At 42.3% G+C, this 18,946-nt stretch overlaps 1 protein-coding gene across 2 annotated transcripts in view; it reads left to right on the top strand.

Moving 5' to 3' along the window:
• Positions 1–18,946, top strand: part of C2H8orf89 (chromosome 2 C8orf89 homolog) — a 115,166-nt gene that overhangs the window by 88,734 nt on the left and 7,486 nt on the right. For both annotated transcript variants that reach the window (XM_029591474.1, XM_029591473.1), the window contains 2 exons: positions 2,889–2,981; positions 14,927–14,982. In XM_029591474.1, coding sequence (XP_029447334.1) covers positions 2,889–2,981; positions 14,927–14,982 — 149 coding nt within the window. The remainder of the gene's footprint in view (positions 1–2,888; positions 2,982–14,926; positions 14,983–18,946) is intronic.

Genomic DNA, 18,946 nt, shown 5'->3' with positions numbered 1-18,946 from the left:
TTAATTTAAAGGGTCGGGGGTGGGTTTTAGGGTGTTTTAGTGTGCCGGTTTTCCTGCCCTCCCCCTTCCCCCGATTTACGATTTTTTGACGATAAATCGGGGGAATTGGTATTGTATCGTGGCCCTAACGATTTTTGACGATTTAAAATATATCGGACGATATTTTAAATCGTCAAAAAACGATTCACATCCCTAATAGTTACTGTATTTGTCAGATGATAAGACTTTGTTTACAAAAACAAATGGCGGTTTTTGGTCTGCAGATAAAAAATGCCCTCCATTCCTCAGCACACATCTCCAAATTCACTTCTGCAGTAGCGGCCTGCCAGGAGAATAATTCTGACAGTTCCAGTGTTTTCCTGTAACAAAGTCTTTTTTTACTAATCTGCACATCCCAGCAATGGGAGCAGAGGCAGCTTAGGATGATTCTTCCTGCCACTTTTGGGGTTCTCTACTACCACGACAATCAGACCTGCACTGACATGCTCCCCTGATCTAGGGACTAAGCAAGCCAGAGATAGTTAATTCTAGTGTCTGTCTTTCCTACCCACTCAACCCTTGATTTTTAGGCTCGAGACACTTTCTCATTAAAAATCAATCAGGGTCTTATCTAAATCATACTATTGTTCCAGCCCTTATTGAAAGTTTAATCATCCCCTTGTAGGACACTAGCTGATTAATTAGTAAATTCACCTGTAAATTTAAAGTACTCTCATCCCAACTCCCTTAATATCCTAAACTTAACTAGGAACTCAATAAAACCAAGATGAAGGCAGCAGTCCAGCAGCAAGAGGGGGGCTTTCCAGTCTTTTGCATTGAGTGTCACATGTATGATTTTTTTACCCGCTGGTGAGAGATTGTATATGTGTACTCAGTGCAAAGAGCTCCTGGCTCTCAGGGAACGAGTCCGATCTCTGGAGGCTAGAGTAACAGACTTGGAGGAGCTGAGGCAGACAGAGAGCTACATTGTTGAGACCTTCAGGGACATAGTAGCCAAGTCCCAAATCCAGGCTGGCAGCCCTAGTTGCTGCCTTGGATCAGAAAGGTCTCCCAGTAGGAGAACATCATCCTGGTGTAGCAGGAAGTGATCCTGTAGCAAGGACCTGCTCTCCTGGTGATGTATTGTCCTCTTGCACTGAGGACAAGTCTCCCAGGGCTACTGCCCAGGAGGGAAGGGTTAGGCCGGCCATCATAGTTGGTGATTCGATTATTAGAAATGTAGATAAGGTGGCTGGTGGATGTGAGGACCGCCTAGTAACTTGCCTGCCTGGTGCGAAGGTGGCAGACCTCATGTGTCACCTAGATAGGATTATAGACAGTGCTGGGGAGGAGCCGGCTGTCGTGGTACATGTGGGCACAGGCTCTCACCCTATGAGGGTGAGAGCCTGTGTGTGCAAAGCCCTGGGACAGGGCTTTGCAGATAGCACATACTCAAGCCAATGCAATATCAGCAGGCAGAGAATGGGCTCTCAAGATTTGTTCAGATAAAAATAATATAATAATTTTCTTTAATTAGTAATGTGCAATAATTTTCTTTAATTAGTAATGTGCAATATAGAAAAGTTATTTTTCAAAGATACAGGATTTTTCCCATCATAAGGCTGGCCTCTCCACCTGGCTCAATGACCCTTCCCAGCTGTCTCCCCATATGACTTGAACTCCTTCCCCATGCTTGATCTCTCCTTCCCCTTGGATCAATCCCCTATTTTACTTGCTACCTCCTTTTCCCCCAGGGCTGACCCCTCTCCCATCCCTTCCCCGCCCCCCCATCAGATTTCTCTCTTCCCCATCAGGCTCAACTCCCTTCCCCTCATTTTCTCTCTTCCCCACACCCACAAGGTTTAAATCCTTCCCCAATTCTCTATACCCCCCCCAAGTTCTCTCCCCTTACCCCAACAAGACCCCCTGTCACTCCGTCTGCCTCTCCACCCAGGCATGACTCCTGAGTTGGGGGGGGGGGGAGGCAGACAGAGATCTTCCTCTCCTCTACTTCTCTCCCCTCACTCCAGTAAGACCCATCTCCCCCAGCGTTCTCTCTATCAGCCTCTCTTTAGCAAGACCCCCAGTTCTCTTCCCCCAAGATCACTGTCTACTTCACTCGTTCAGGCTCCACTGTACTCCCACTACTCCCTCCTTTGGGTCACATATGCCAAGGCAGATACTGCAGTCTCATCTCTTCTGACCTGCATGAGCCAATGTCAACTCTCCCAACTCTCTTCTGGTCCACTTAAGCCAGCCCTCCATTGCTCCTCTCTGGTTTCCAGTTGACACCAACACTATTCCTTCCTTCCTTCTGGCCTTCACAAGCATACACTACCATTGGACTCTGGCACTTCTAGGTTAAAGCACATTAAGCTTTAACCCGTATTCTCTATTGTATTATTTTATAATTACTACCTGCCTTACCTTCTTTCCAGCTGTTTAAGCTTCCAAGTTCTTACTCCTTGTTGAATGTAACTTTGCCTTTTTCATCTCAATTGTTTAATTACTTTAGTTGTCGCTTCAGTTTATACCCTTGTTCAATGTAAACCGATCCGATATGGTTATTACTATGAAGGTCGGTATAAAAAAGTGTTAAATAAAATAAATAAAATTGCTGCTGCTGCTGCTTTGTGGTCCCTGTGCCTAATTCTGTAGGGCATATGCAGAATTCTGCACAGCTGGACAATTCTAAACAAATTATGTGCAACTGTACAATGCAGAATTCCCCCAGGAGTAACACAAGCTACCATTGTGTCCAAAGGATTTATAACCCATGATGGATTGTTGCATGGCTTTCAGTTTTCTGTTCTTAGGTGAAAGCCAATAATGTGGATACTAGGAATTACAGATTAGAGAGAGGTATGAAAATTCATTGATTTAATTATTAACTTATCAATTTATTTTAGCTTCTGCAATGGATATGGGACAAGTTCTGCCACAAGTTACTTACCTTCTACTACCTTATTGCAGAATCAAAAAAATGAGTTTATGGAAAACAGGTATATTTTTTTCCTATAGTTTTTTTATTTATTGATTTTTAACATTCAGGAAAGTATTTAATATGCCTTCGGGTTGTACTAACTTGTACCCCGATTCCTTAAAATCTCAGTGTCAGCAGAGGTTGGCCAGCACTTGAGTGGACTGCCTCCAAGCTACATTGGGTGCTGAACAATAGGAAATGATGTTGATGGTCATGATTTCCCTCTCATTGTTTACTGAAACAATGCTTCAACATGATGATAGGGATTATTGTACTCTTGATTGCTATCATTAGGATGAGACATTTAAAACATGCCCCAGTGTCACTGGGAGTGAGCCTAAGACCTTATCGGGAGGCACCAATCCGAATAGACTCTTAGTGGTTGAGTGTTTGCACACACATTGTGGGGAAAAAGCTGTAGGACTTTTCAGAGGAATAAAGACTTGTTAATTCTGGAGTCTTGGCTAAATTGCAACACAAGTTATACAATCTGAAAAACAACCCAACCTAGGTTTAGAAATGCCATGAATTCTTTAATTATATGTATCTCTTTTTAAGCTCTGTATAGCTCTTTGAACAATGCGCTAATGATCATAGGTAGCCTTCGACTGGCAAGAGCTTGGAAGCAAATTTGAACAGATATGTCAGCAATGCCTCCATTTGTTCCTGCTTTGCTCATTTAATTGTGATGGTAGCTCTGTTGGAGTCTTTAAATGTGAATAACAAATGAACTATCAGTCATAAAAAGGTATAAAATATGACTAGATCATAATTTCCCTTTATTGGAATAATGCAGCTTTAAGGATTATTTCTAGAACTCTTTATTTCACAAACAGACTAAGCTATTTGAAAATTGTAAGCTGAAATGTTCCAGAGATGTCATTACATGAAAAATGTGTATTTAATTAACTATCTCCAGGAGCTCAAAAATACAATTATTACTATTAAAACTCATTCTTCCATCCACTGTCACAGAATGAGGCTTGTCTTTAAAGAGTATTCTGCCTGCTCTAAGAGGACCTGGAAACTTCTGACTCTTTTTCATTTGGTAGTGTAACATTTCCTTTTTCCATGTTTTATTCTTTTCTCATGCAGCAACAAGCTGTCATTAAATCAGCCTAGCTTGTTGCCTCTTGAGAAATTTGTGCCCTCTTAAATTCCTTAAACTATTCAGGCAAACCAGACCAAACAAAGTATCAGGATAAAGATTCAAAGATGGACTGATGTCGTAAAAAATGGGCATGCAGTTTGTTTTTTTAATAAATATTTTTTGTTTTGACTGGAGTGCGTGGCTGGTTCCTGTGTAACAGAATTTGACAATGGATATTCTTGCAATGCTTTAACCAAAAGCATTGAGTTAATTCTAGTATTTTTACTCCAGTTACTTTGTTTCTACTGCTTCACCCCCTCTTTGCCTATCCTTCCTCCACTATCCTTTCATCTCCACTCGTTGCCATATCATATAATGTCAATGTACACTTCCGCTTAACAACGTTTTTAACTTTTATGCACTGATGCCAATGTGGCTGCCCATTCTGTGGAATACCTATTTCCAAGAATATAATTTCAAGTTGGAGGTTATTGATAACTTTTCAAAAAAATCTCTTGAAAAAAATTGCATTAAATTTGAGATTGAGAAACAACGGCATTATAAAGTTTTTGCCTTAAAAAATAAGCGGCAGTGTTAATCACGCGTTGAAAAAAAAGGTTACCCTGTGATTGAAATTTGAATGGGCAGCCACATTGGCATCAGTGCATAAAAGTTAAAAACGCTGTTAAGCGGAAGTGTACATTGGCCCACGAATGAGGGTATACCTTATTCAATGAATTGCGTGATATATGTGACTTCATTTCGGGTTATTGTTATTACTTAGTCACATTTCTTCCAGTTCTATTTTGAATATCATGTAATGTATCATATAATGTAAGGAATATTTAAGTTACCATATACTATGTTGATAGAATGTAAGACATCTTGCAGGATATATTGTTGCCCCCATTTTCATTTGAAATATAATGTAAAAAATATTATGAAGTTGCAATGTAAAATAAGCATTCATCTTCTTAGAATCCTAGTTGCACTGTAAACTGATGTGATATTCCAGATCGAACACTGGTATAGAAAAACAAACAAATAAATATCAATTCAAACAGTTATTTGTTATAATGTAACTTTCTACACTGATCTTTTCCATTTCCTCCTCTCTATCCGTTCTTTGTAAACCGATGTGATGTCTACACGAAATTCGGTATATAAAAGTGTTAAATAAATAAATAAATTACTATTATGAATATGTGTGCCCCAAGGAACTGATTTATTATTGTGCCTGAATTTCCAGCTCACTCAGGTGGGACAGAATGGATGAGGGCAATTTCAAAGATGGGCATGAATCAGCCATTATTCAGGGGGTGATGTAACGTTATCTAATGACACCAACTTGGACTCAGCTCTCAGAACTCGGTAAAAATTTTACTGAGCATGCATGGGAATTCCACATGTATGAGCGCTACCTAGACAAGCTCCTCAGTCTTTCTTCATTTGAGTTATCACACGGATGTGTTCTCAGTCTCTCTCCCCCTTTCTTTCTTTTTTTTTTTTTTTTTTTTTTAAGATTCGTTGGAGCTTATTCTTGGCTTCATTCTGCCTCATTGCATCATTTTTGTTTTTGCTGCTTCCTCAGCAGCCCCTAAACAGAACTATTCAGTTCTACAGAAAAAAAATAGAATAAAAGTATGGAAATGACTAAGACCAAGAAGATCACAGTCAGCAGTTTTAAGGTCTGCATTTGTGAGTGCCGGATGTCCATCAAAGATACATTCTCAGTTTGCTGTTATTGCCCGGGCCTGAAGCATGATACATTCAACTGCCACTGTTATGGTAAGATGTCCACAAATGTGCAACACTACCACACTTGGAAAATGGAGGCCCTGCAGAATGCGCCATTGGGCAAAAGCCCGAAGCTGCAGTGTGAGGTAAAGCAGTAGAACCGCTCCATGAGTCGTTGATGGAATCTTGATTCAGGAAGAAGAGACTGGATTCTTCCTCCCCTCTTTCCCACAAGTCTTGGAAGGCTGTCCCTGTGGCATCAGTTCCTGGATCCATCATAGGTCACGGGTTGAACTTGGTGCAGTTAAATTGCTGGCCAAGGTGCCAAAGAAGTGCAAGTGATCCCTTCTGGCACAGTCTACCTTGGCACCGAAAAAGCCAGTGCTGTCAGCGCAGGGCTCCACTGGAGAGGAACCATCCTCAGCTCCAAGGCATGAGGGCAACTCCTTGGTGCAAATGCTGTCATTTATGATGGTGCAGAAGATCCTCATGGAGCCAAGCCATCTGTTCTATCTGAATCCAATGCAGGCTAACATGCCATCCATTTTACTGGCACAGAATATTTTGGCATGGCCTCCTAAGGCTGCTTTCTTGTCTGAGCAGAGCACCTTGCTGCATAAGCACAAGAGACCTGTGCTTATGCAGCAAGCTTATGCCAGTCAGTAAGATGTGTTGCCTACAAATGGCATGGAGCACATCTGAGCCAGATGATTCTATGGTTATTTATTTATTTAAAGTCTTTTCTTACCGTCGCTAAGTTATATACCATCGCAACGGTTTACATGTAGGCACATAAGTAAGTTTGGAGTTAGCGTACTATAGTACATTCTAACAAGTGCCATTAAGTTTCAGTTACATTAAATCATAAAAATACTTACAAATGTTTAGTGATGTAGGTTCTGACCAGGTATACCTATAAGGTACTTTTACAGGTTAAAAAAAATCACATTTACTGTGTTATATTATTACATTTATTGTGTACTCAATTTGTTAAAATATTGTAATGCACATTTATGAGAATAGTGCTGTGTGCCGGTGCTCTTCTGTTTATTCCAGTGTATTGTCTATTCTCCGGTCTCTTTATAAAAGGCTTGTTTAAAAAGCCATGTCTTTAGGCTTCTCTTGAATGTTTTGGGGTCTCTCTGTTACAAATGTGGCCTTAAGTTCTCACTCAGCGCCAGCAGCCTCAGCAGCCCTTAATGAAGATAAGCCAATCTGGGGAAGAATGACTTCTTAAGTCCTAAAGACCAACGAGGGGAATTTGAGCCTCTTCTGTCCAAGTTGAAGGACATCTTCCCACATAGTGGGGCTTCTCAAAATGCCCCAGAAACTCATGTTGTGCCCCAGGGGCTTCCGCTGGTGAGAGAAAGTTCCCTCTTTGAAGTGGTAGATTCATCTCCTTCAGGGGAGTTCCTTCATGGATCGGAAAGGGAAGAAGTGGGGTCAGTTCATTTTAAGTTCCTGTCAGATGTTTCCCTCTCATACAAGTGGAGGTCCCCCTCCTCGTGTGTCATCTTCATCAGCGGGGTCATGGCTCATCATGCTCCAGTGTAGGGGAAAGAGGAAGAAGATTCCATGGGGTTTCTTCAGATCCTTTACCAGACATGCCTCAGCATATCTCTCCTCCAGATCATCTCTGCTGCTCATATTATTTTGATAAGCTAGTGAAGACACTGTCCACTAGTGTCAGGAAGGAGAAAAGCCCAAGAGCAGTTGTTTTTGGGCAGCTTCATTTTCTTCAACCACCAGCAACATTTGTGCCATTGTGATGTATAGACTTCTCAAGGACCTGCAAATGAGGATGTGGGATACACTGACAACATGCCTTTTGGTGGCCCAGAAAGTTGACCTAATCTAAAAGGGGTATTCAGCCATTGTACCACAGAGCTGGCATTAAAGCACGCAAAGCTCTCATGATCACTCTAATATGCTTTTTGGGAAAGATCCAAAGGCACTGTATGTGTTTGCAAAAAATGTTTTACATGATCCATATTTAGCACTCAAATTGCAGTTCATCAGCTGTACATGGTGCAGTATTTGCACACGTGCATACAAAAATTTAAACCTTTTTCAGAATCATCAGACCTAGGAAAGTGGACTTCAATCGAGCAGTGGAAGACAAAACAAATGTGAGAAGCATTTGATCAGCTCAGAATAAGAAGCATTTGACACTGGATTCAAGACTTCAACTGCTTCAATAGGTGCTCAAAGACTTGCATAGTTGTGAACAAATGGCTTTCAGGAAGAGGTGCATAACCATCTGGCAGATATACCCGGTAGAGGGACAACTTGTTTGGCGACAAGGTAAAGGAGACGGTGGCTCTGATTAAGGAGCATCAATCCACCTTACAGTTGTTACCCGGGGTAGCAGGGAACCAGCAGGCCCTTCAAGTTCTTTCAAATGTGCCCCTTCCACACTTTTCAATGCTATCATGCTCCTTCAGCAGTGACTGCCTGCTAGAGGTCAGCAGAGGGAAAGGCGTCACCCAAAGGCCTAGTAGCAGTTGCATCTAAGCCCGGGAATAGTTTTTGACATTCTTGAGGAGGGGGAGAGGGACCCAGATCTTAGTTCTAGAATGGATCTGTATCATCATGTTATAAACTGTGAGGTTTGGGTGGACCCTTGGACACTGTGGCAGCTGACTACGCCCACAGGGGGAAGTCCCGTGAGGAGCCACAGGTCAGGCTTAGCTCAGGATACACAAACACAGAGTTTGATCTTTTATTAGACTGTGTAAGGAAGCCACCAGGGATGGCAGTAATGAGCATCTGGAATAGCCTGGCAGGGCTGGTATCCCTCAGGTGCTGGAACAGCGACTCCTCTGGTAGCAGTACTGTAGTGGAAAGAACTGAGAAAATGAGTACAGTGGAGAATATACAAGACCCCAGTATGGAGATCCCCAGGGTAGGGAGAGCAGACCCTCAAGGAGTGAGTATCTGAACCCTGAGAGCTGGGAGACTTGCAGATGATGTACTCATGCAGTGGTTCCACGGAGATGGCACTGGGGCTGGAACGGAGGCAGGCCCTCGAGCGAGTGCCTGGTTCCAGGGAACAGCACTGAGGTGAAGATGGTAGTACTCACTGATGTTGAAGATTGTAGGCAGCGAGTCAGAGAACATGGGCCCTCGAGGAGCAAGTACCGGTTTCCTGATAGCGACCTGGAAAGCAAGTGAGGCCCCCGAGGAGCAGGTACCCCGATAGCGTTAGAGAGTCCAATAGAGATTGGAGAAGCAGAATAGCTGGGTATGGAGAGCGAATCCCATCCGTAGGTTTCCTGTAGGAAAACCTCCATGCTAACTCAAAGGCTAGCGAACATTGTAGGCTTTAAATATCTGGGCAGCATGATGTCATCACGGGGGAACGCCCCAGAGATTCGCGCCAAGTCTGAAATAAGAAGAAGGGCTGCGTGGTGCGCGTGCCCTATGGTACAAGTGGAGCATGGCGGGAGGCAGTGCCCAAGCCGGTCCGGGGACACCGGAGAGGATGTCAGGCAGATTCCGCGGCAGCCAGACATCCATCTGCAGCATGAGGAGGAGCAAACAGAGAGGTAGGCGGAGTGAAGCCGTTGGAAAGGGACGGTTGCAACACATCATGAACTAGTGGGCCCTGAAAATTGTGAAGTAGGGTTGCAACTTATATTATTCTGGCCCTGTGATGACCCAGTGGATTTCAATCCAGCTTTGATTTCTTGTAATCTGCCAAGGTCCAGCTGAAGAAAGTCATTTCTTCAAAAGAAGGCAATCAGATTTGTTGCTTTCCAGGCTGTGGTTAGTAGTTCTATTCCTGGTATTTTCTAATTCTCAGAAATCAGGGGATTGAGACATATTTTGGATTCGTGGATGCTGAACAAATTGTTGGTTGGTTTCAAGTTGAACTCCCTGCAGATGATTCTTCCATTCATTCAGCCTAGGGATGGATGTGTGCTCTGAATCTGAAAGACACTTGTGCACACATTCTCATTCACCCTGCCCATTGGAAGGTTTGTGGTGAAGGACAGAGTGTTCACAAACTACCTTATAGTAGTTTCTGCATAGCTTCATCAGCAGGGAGTCTGGTTGGTTGGTGACAGGTTCATCTCTGACAGGAGTTCTGGAATCCCTTGAAACAACTACCACCTCCATTTTCTGGGTTTCCTGGTCAACATCTCCAAGTCCAAATTGGTCCCATCTCAAAGAATTCAGAGGCCAATATTAAAAAACGTCTATCCAGATAAGTTATCCTAAATATTCAGCAAGATAAATATTCTGCTTAATATTCCCAAATAAAGTTATCTGGCTAGCTTTAGCTGAATAACTTTAAATCTAATCAGCTATCTTTGAGTGTTGCTGGTTAGATTTAAAGTTGTCTGGCTAAAACGTGATAGACGCATACCACTATCCGGCCATAGAAAGTGGTTTTGAAAGATACTGGGTGTGCCCTCCAAAGCCAGTGGGATCAACTCTATCAACCATTATTCCATCCAACCTCTGTAACCCCTGAGATGAAGAGCATCCCTTCAGGGTGATTGAATTCAGAAGTTCAAAAGGTGGGTCTCACTATGCATTCAATTAATAACAGAAAATATTTTTTTTACTCAATGCATATTTAAACTCTGGAATTCATTGCCAGAGGATGTGGTGAAAGCTATTAGTGTAGCTATATTTAAACATGGTTTGGACAAGTTCCTGGAGGAAAAGTCCATAAACCATTATTAAGGTGGAGTTGCAGATATCCACTACTTATTCTTGGGATAAGCGGCTTGGAATCTATCTACCCCTTGGGATTCTGCCAGTTACTTGTGACCTGGATTGGCCAGTGTTGGAAACAGGATACTGGGCTTGATGGACCCTTGTTCTGACAAGTCTTATGTTATCTACCACCAAGAAGTGGGACGAACACAGGAGGTCTGCATAGACCCAAGGGTTGTGATCCCCAGTAGAGAGTCATCTGTGATCAACTTTCTCTGACCTAATCTTGAGCAAGAGAGTATTTATTCAGATCAGAAGTCTCAAACTCTGGTCCTCAAGTGAGACAAACCAGTCAGTTTTCAGGATGTCCCTAATGAATAGGGATAAGATTGGTTTGCAAGTAGGAAGGCATAGGCTTACATGCCCTCTGCGAGGAAACCCTCCACATCTGGTGGGCTTATCATTATCATGCCCAGGCAAACTACTTTCCAAGAATTTAGAATTTGTTAGTGGACTGCCTCAACAGAATGCTGCAACCACATGAGTGGTCCTTGGATCAAAGGATTGTGGGCGAGTTGTTCAGTCACTGGGGAATGCTGATGATTGATCTGTTCACTTCAGAGGAAACATAAAGGTCAAAAGTTTCTCCAACATGCATCTGAGCAGTTACAGATCTGCTCTTGATTGCTTTGCACTAGACTGGAGTGTAAGTCTACTCTATGCATTGCTGCTAATTCACCTGCTAGGATTGTCCAGAAGATCTTTCAAGACAAGGCGAGGTTAATTCTCATAGCATCAGCTGGCCATGTCAAGTATGGTATCCATAACTCATCCATCTATTAATTTAGTCTCTGATTCCATTGGGGAGCTCTCAGACTCTGATTGCACAGAAGGATGGCAGGCTCTGCCATCTGAGCCTGCCAGTGTTGGCCCTCACAATATGGATGTTGAATGTGCAGTAATTCCTCCTTACTCCTTCTTAAGGAGGTGGAGGACATGCAGATTTCAGCTAGAAAAGCCTTTGTTTAAAATTATCTCTTATAAGATTTCAAAAATGAACAATCAAGAGATCTTGAATCTAGAACACATATCAATTGTAATAAGTATTCAGGAAAATCATAATTATGTATATAATTGACATTACTTAGTCCACTATGAGAGAGAGAGAGAGAATACAAACACACAAAAACTAGAAAGCAAACTAGAAACAGTTTGAAGTAGAAGAAGTTCTTGACTTGGTGTAGAACCAGCCAGCTGGATTTCTTCTCTTATGGCCTAAGGGACTTTCTTCAATATCTCTTCTTCCTCTCATCTACAGGCTTTAGCACTTCTTCAGTTAAAGTTCATCTCCATGTCACCGAAGCATATGGCTCTAATCTCCCTCCACCATTTAGTATTGAAGTTCCAGAAAGGATTCTGGCATGCCAAGCCCCTGCTGAATAACCTTGGGACATTAATGTAGTCTTTTCTTAACTCATGAATCCTCCCTTTGAAAGTCTTGAGTTGGTGGACTTGAAATTTCTCCCCTGGAAAGTATTTTTTCTTGTTGCTGTCACTTTGGTATGAAGAATAAGGCCGAATTTTAAAACAGCTGCGCGTGTAAAAATTGAGACTCACGCGTGGGGCCGAGCCCTGCGCATGCTGCGTGCATTTTCAAAAGAGTCTAGCCGTGAATGCATCCAATGGATTTTATAACATGGGTGTGCCGGTGATTCTTGGGATTCTCAAACTATTACCGACAATTTATTCCTGGTTACTCAACTTAGTGGCATCTCTCACAGCTATGACACAAAAAGGGGCTGATGTCCGAAATTGGGGCTCAGAGGCCATTCAAGCCTTTCAAAAATTAAAAAAAGAATTCATAAAGGACCCCTGTCTGCAACAACTAGATCCTACGAGACCGTTCCTTTTGGAGGTAGACTCTTCTCTCTGGGCATCAGAGCCATCCTCTTATAGCAATCAGAGGTCAAGGGTTTGGTCACTTGTGCCTATTTTTCTAGAAAACTTTCCCCAGCTGAAAAGAACTATACCATCGGGGACAAGGAACTCCTGGCTATTAAATTAGCATTAGAGGAGTGGCGACACCTGTTGAGGGGGGCGAAATACACCATCACGATCTACACAGACCACAAGAATTTGGCATAACTCACACATGCACAACGGCTGAACCCACGACAAGCCCGCTGGGCTCTATTTTTTTAGTCGATTACATTTTAAACTTCTCTTCTGTCCAGCCAGGAAAAATTTAAGAGCAGATGCCCTATCGAGAATTTTTCTGCCCAAGGACACACCGGATCCACCTCAACACATAATCAACTCTGCCCGAATTATGGTTGCCGCTATGTTTACCGTTCTACCTGGGAAGACTGTGGTTCCCAAACGGTTAAGAGAGAAAATGTTACATTGGGCCCATGAGTCTCATTTTGCTGTTCACCCGGGACTCCAATGTGGCCACATTGGAAACAGGATACTAAAAGATTTGTGGAGTCCTGTTCCATTTGTGTTGCTCACAAAACTCTCCAGACTAAACCTTGGGGCCTAATTCAATCCTTACCCATACCCGACAAACCCTGGACTCACATTGCCACTGACTTCATCACGGATCTGCCTTTGTCTGAAGGAAACAACAACATGGCAGACAGAGGAGTACAATTTACAGCACGATATTAGAAGAACCTATGTAAAAAACTTTTCTTCAGCTTACCACCCCCAGACCAATGTTCTGGCAGAACGGACTAATCAATCTCTTAAAACCTTCCTAAGTTGCTATGTTAACCAACGACAGGACAGCTGGTCTTCGCTACTTCCCTTGGCAGAGATCTGTTATAATAATCATCACAGACAGGCCACTGGGTCCCCCCCTTTTTATATGGTATTTGGACGACACCCCCAGATACCACTACCTATCGGGACATCTTCAGCCTGTCCTGCTGTAGAATTGGCTATCCAGGACCTGAAGGAATTATGGAGAGACACTAGTATGCTCTTACAGCAGGCTGTAATCAAAGTTAAAAGACAGGTGGATAAGAAGCGAAGACCAGCTCCTCAGCTCCACCCTGGAGATTTAGTCTGGTTGAGCACCTGCAACCTTAGATTACGTATGCCATCTCTAAAGTTTGCTCCTCGCTTTGTGGGACCCTTTCTTATTTATAAGTGGATCAGGGAGGTTACCTATAAATTACTTTTACCTCCCACACTCCGTATTCACGATGTCTTTCATATTTCACTTCTGAAATCAGCAATATCGTCTTGGTCTTCCAGAAGACCTAAGCAAGTCATCTGTCCTAGTGGAAGAAGACACACAATATGAGGTGGAGGAGATATTGGACGTCAGACAAAAAGGGAGGTCAGTCCAGCATTTAATATCCTGGAAAAACTATGGCCCAGAAGAGAATTCCTGGGAACCAGCCAAGAACATCCAGGGGTGTTGTCCAAATACCATATAAAAAGGAGGGGACCCAGTGGCCTGTCTTCTCGCACCCCTTAATCTCCTTACAATACCTGAATGGCATAAGTCCTTCTCCTCTCTTTTTAGTATCAGGATAATAATCTGTAGCTCCTGTTCTCCTTATCTCCAACAGATGTACCTTGGTCCTGGATGGGGTCCAATTCCTCTCCTTAGATCTTGATGATCTCAGAAACCTCTCCCATTTGATGGCAGAGCGGAAATTAAATTAGCTTAACAGAATCCCAATTAATGAGTACTCTTAATTTAAGTAAATCAATTTATAAATATAATGTGAATTGAAAGAGTGGACATAAACTCCCATGCAACCAAAAAGCCTCCATGGAGGCTTTGTCAATTATTAGAAAAATCAGAGAAGAGCACAGGACATGCTGCTGCTACAAAATAAGCATAAAGGATCCACAAAGTAAAATGGTGGTTGGGCTTTATAAACCAGAGGGACATATCCATTTACCAGCTTCTACATGGGGGAGCTATACACCCACAAAATTACTATTAAGTATCCTCCCCACACTAATGGTGCATTCTGACTGAATTCTTTCTAGTAGGGAGCTGACAGGATCCATACACGTAACTTAAAACAAATTCATCAATGAATGCATATATTTTATTATTACAGCTACTAGGGCATGCTACAGAAATGCTATAGCTCTTGGTTTCCAGCTCACTTAGTCTATCACCTGCAAGCTTTTGTGTGATAAGCCAATTCAAATTAAGATTCATAAATTTAACTATTATCTGTCAGAGTAAGGATATCCACAGTAAATATGAATGAGATATATTTTCTTGGAAGCAGTGCATGCAAATATACTTCATGCATATTTATTGTCGATATCCAGAAAACATGCTTGTGGTACTCTAGGCCCAGAGTTGCCTATCCCTGTATTACAGAAATATAATTGTTGTTCATGTTCTTGTCTATGCATGTCCTATCTGAGAAACTTCATTTAGAAATAATATATAATAAGTGTATTTTCGTTATTATATGATTTGTATTTCTTAGGTCAAAGGCAGCTACTCGGAGTTGCAGTTGGCTATCACTTCCAAGAAGGCAAAAAAGTAAGTTTTGTTGATCATGCAAATTAGAATTCATTGTCTGATCTATTTATTTTTCTGCCTTATTGCAAATCTAAAACAGTGTGATTTAGTAACTATTCCTTGTTTGTTTATGGCAGTATCATGTTACCTATTCTTATGTATGCCTAGAACTGAGGCCTACTCTCTCTTGCTTAAAGACTTTGTAATTTCAAAACACTATGAATAATTTCAGCAGTATGATAGGATTAATAGACATAGTCCAGGCAGAAAAATTAAATTTCTCACGGAAGGGAAGAGAAAAGAATACAGTATTTTGGAATACTGTTTACTACATAGCTTCCATGGAAAAGGTATTATAGGACCTTTAATATTCATAGAAACATATAGAAACATCGTCAGAAAAGGATGAAATAGTCCATCCAGTCTGCCCAGCAAGCTTCTTAAGGTGAGTAACTGCCACTCTGTGCAGGTTACTCCCATGTTTCTTTTAAAGGTAGTAACTGCCACTCCATGCAGTTATCCCCAAACCTTATGATAACCCATAAAAATTGCAGCTAGCAACATTTTTTACTGTGTGATGAGCTTTCCTGAAAATTCAGACAGTGCTGCTTGATATACTTTGCTTATCAACTTGACCATAGAAGCAGTCCTGTGCTTTTTCCCGTATGTCTGCTTATTAGTACCTCAGACCGTAAATGTCATGGCCCTCTTGGTAGTTGTCTGAATCCTATCCCCCTTTTTCCCCTGCCATCGAAGTGGGGAGCAATGTTCCAGCTGCATTATAACCATCAAGACTTATTGGTTAAAGTTAGTAATCTCCATGCCTTCTGCTAAGGGTAGTAACTGCTGCACCAGCAAGTTACCCCCCCTGCATGCTTTTCTAATTTCCATCCTCTGGCTTTTAGAGATCCATAGTTTTATCCCATGCCCCTTTGAATTCTTTGACTGTTGTCATCTTCACCTCCTCCTCCAAAATGGCATTCCAGGCATCCCATCACCTTCTCCGTGAAGAAATATTTCCTGGCATTGGTTCTTAGTCATCTTCCCTAGCCTGCTAAAACAACTGTTGTGGTTTTAAAAGATATATGTACATACACAAAACTGTTTAAACTTATATTGAAGGTGAGTTCCTTAAGAAACAATGAAGAACTTAGCAGTTTTATGCAGTTTTCAGAAGTGGTGTTACAAATAATCGGCCAACCATGGGTAGTCTCAAGAAGAGAGCTTTAAACTAGGATCATCAGGGATGGGTAAACAAAACTCTAAGATAAGTAAAACATTAAATGCTTCTATAGAAATAGGATAAAAGGGTAATATCTGAAAAGCTATGTAAAAATTAAAATTCTTTTTCACTCAGTGCATAGTTAAGTCTGGAATTCATTGCCAGAGGATGTGGTTATAGTAGTTAATGTAACTGGGTTTAAAAAAGGTTTGGATAAGTTCCTAGAGAATAAATCCATAAATTGCTGTGACAGTAATTAATAAGCAATAGTAGCTTGTGATCTGTCTAATGTTTGGGTACTTGCCAGGTACTTGTGACTTGGATTGGCCACTGTTGGAAACAGGATGCTGGGCTTGGTCTGACCCAGTTTGGCATATCTTATGTTCTTATGTATGCACACTAATGCTCATAATATGGGAGATAAAGTCACGAATCTAGAGACATTTATGGAAGACATTGATTTAGATGTAGTGGCTGTCACGGAGATGTGGTACATGGAAAACCATATCTGGGACATAATTATATCTGGCTACAATCTATTTAGAAAGGACCAGGTAGAGAGAAAGCATGGCACTATATATAAATAATAATATTAAAGCAACAGAATTGCAGGGCTTACAAGATAAGGAGGCGGCCCTGTGAGTTAATCTGGAAAGAGGGAATGGAACATCCATTTGTATTGGTGTAATATACAGATCTCCATCACAGACAGAAGAAATGGACAGATTTAATAGAGGATATTCACAAAATTACAATAAAGGGAGAGGTGCTATTGCTAGGGGATTTCAATCTGCTGGATGTTGATTGGGCCATACCAGCTGCGGTGTCTTCTAGAAATACAGAGATCCTGGATTCTCTGCAACGAGAGCTGTTCTGTTAATGGAACCTACATGGGAGGCGGTGATACTGGACCTGATGCTTACTAGCAAGGACAGTGTCTCTGATGTTGTAGTGAATCATCATCTGAGAGCTAGTGATCATCGGGTGGTGTGGTCCAGTATTGAAATGCAAAAGATGAAGTTTCATTTCAAGGCAAGGGTCATAGACTTCAGGAAAAACTAACTTGTTAAAATAGGGGAGTACCTCAAAGAGTCATTAACTGGATGGAAAAATCTAGGGAAAGTAGAAGAGCAGTGGCCAAAACCAAAAGGAGATGATAAAAGGGCAACTAATCTTTATGTTAGGAAAGTAAATAAAGGAAAAAGGGAAAAAAGGACGCTATGGTTTTCTAAAGAAGTAGCTGAAAAGGTAAGGGAGAAAAGGTTAGCGTTCATAAGCTAGAAGAGATCAAAAAAGAGGAAGACAGATGAAATATCTGGAAAAGCTAAGAGGAACTGGGCAAGTAGTCAGGCATGCAAAAATTCAAATGGAAATAAAAATAGCAAATACAGTAAAAGAAGGGGACAAATATGTTAGTGATAGAAGGAAGTACAAAAGTGGTATTGTGAGACCTACGGGTACATTTTAAGTCTCCCCTCCCCCCCCGCGCGTAAAATCTGGGGGTTACACATGTGGCCAGGCCTTGTACGCGCTGTGCACATTTTAGAAGAGACCAGCCTTGCGCATAATCACCGTTATGTGCACAAGACCGGGACCTCGCAAAAGGGGGCAATCTGGGGGGGCGGTCCAGGGAGCGGGGTGGGGCGGAGCTGGAGGCGGCCGGTACAGCGGCCATTTGCCACTGTCCTGGGGGATCATGCGCTGCAGCTTACGCCAGCTCAGGAGCTGGCGAAAGTTCTGAAAGGAAAAAAAAAATAAAGGTATGACCTTTTAAGGGGCCGGGAAGGACAGAGGGAGAGGGAGGGAGTATGGGCAGGGGGGTAGGGAAGTTCCCTCCCAGTCCGCTCCTTAATTGAAGCGAACTGGGAGAGAACTGGGGAAGGCCGGGTTGCATCGCCATACAGAAATTGCATAATTCTCTCCCCCCCCCCCTTGTGCGCACCACCCCAGATTTTATAACTTGCTTAACAGATATTTATGTTTGGTGTTCACTGTAGAAGGGGCCAGGAGCAGCACCATGTAAGTCAAATACAAATAAGATTAGAAGTGAGGAAAACCTCAATTTTCAGAAAAATGTGTTTGTGAGGAACTAACTAAACTTAAATTGGTAAATTTTAAAAGCTAGGTGTGCACCAAAACCGGGAGCTATGCACACCTGTAGGAAATGCGTGCCCCCAGGGGGATTTTAAAAGCTGCCTACATGCATGTGCTTCTCCCAGAGCACGAATATCTCACTCTAATTCAAAAGAAGCGTTGTGTGGGTGTGGGTGTGGGCATTCTAGGGCAGGGCCGAGAGATGTGCGTGCAAATACCTTATGAACCTGGGTGCTCGCTCAGGTCCAGTACTCTGTAACTTTACTTCTTCTATGGAGGAGGTGTAAGTTTTTAAAAAACAAACAAACAAAAAAATACAGCCATCCCTGAGGGGTTTAAAGAGTCTGGGGTAATGGGGGGAGGAGGGCATGCAGGCTTTTAAACCAGGGGAGTTTGGAGGATCTAAATCTACACTGGGAAATCAAATGGTGAAACTGGTCATGGTATGGACGTACAATGGTTATAAAATTCTTCACTTGCGCAACTCATACCCAGATGTATGCTGCTATGTGCAACAATGTTGCAAAGTAGGGCACATGCATACACGCGCCCAGGCTGTTTAATAACATACTTGCATATGTGTACACATGTTATAAAATTGCCATGTCCCTGGGCACACATCGATGCACACTTGTCAATGTGCGCCCGAACACCCATTTGAAAGTTACC

The sequence above is a fragment of the Rhinatrema bivittatum genome, chromosome 2 (assembly GCF_901001135.1).
Source record: "Rhinatrema bivittatum chromosome 2, aRhiBiv1.1, whole genome shotgun sequence".
Classification (NCBI taxonomy): Eukaryota; Metazoa; Chordata; class Amphibia; order Gymnophiona; family Rhinatrematidae; genus Rhinatrema; species Rhinatrema bivittatum.
The sequence above is the reverse complement of the archived record's forward strand: the minus strand, read 5'-3'. Positions and strand labels throughout refer to the sequence as shown.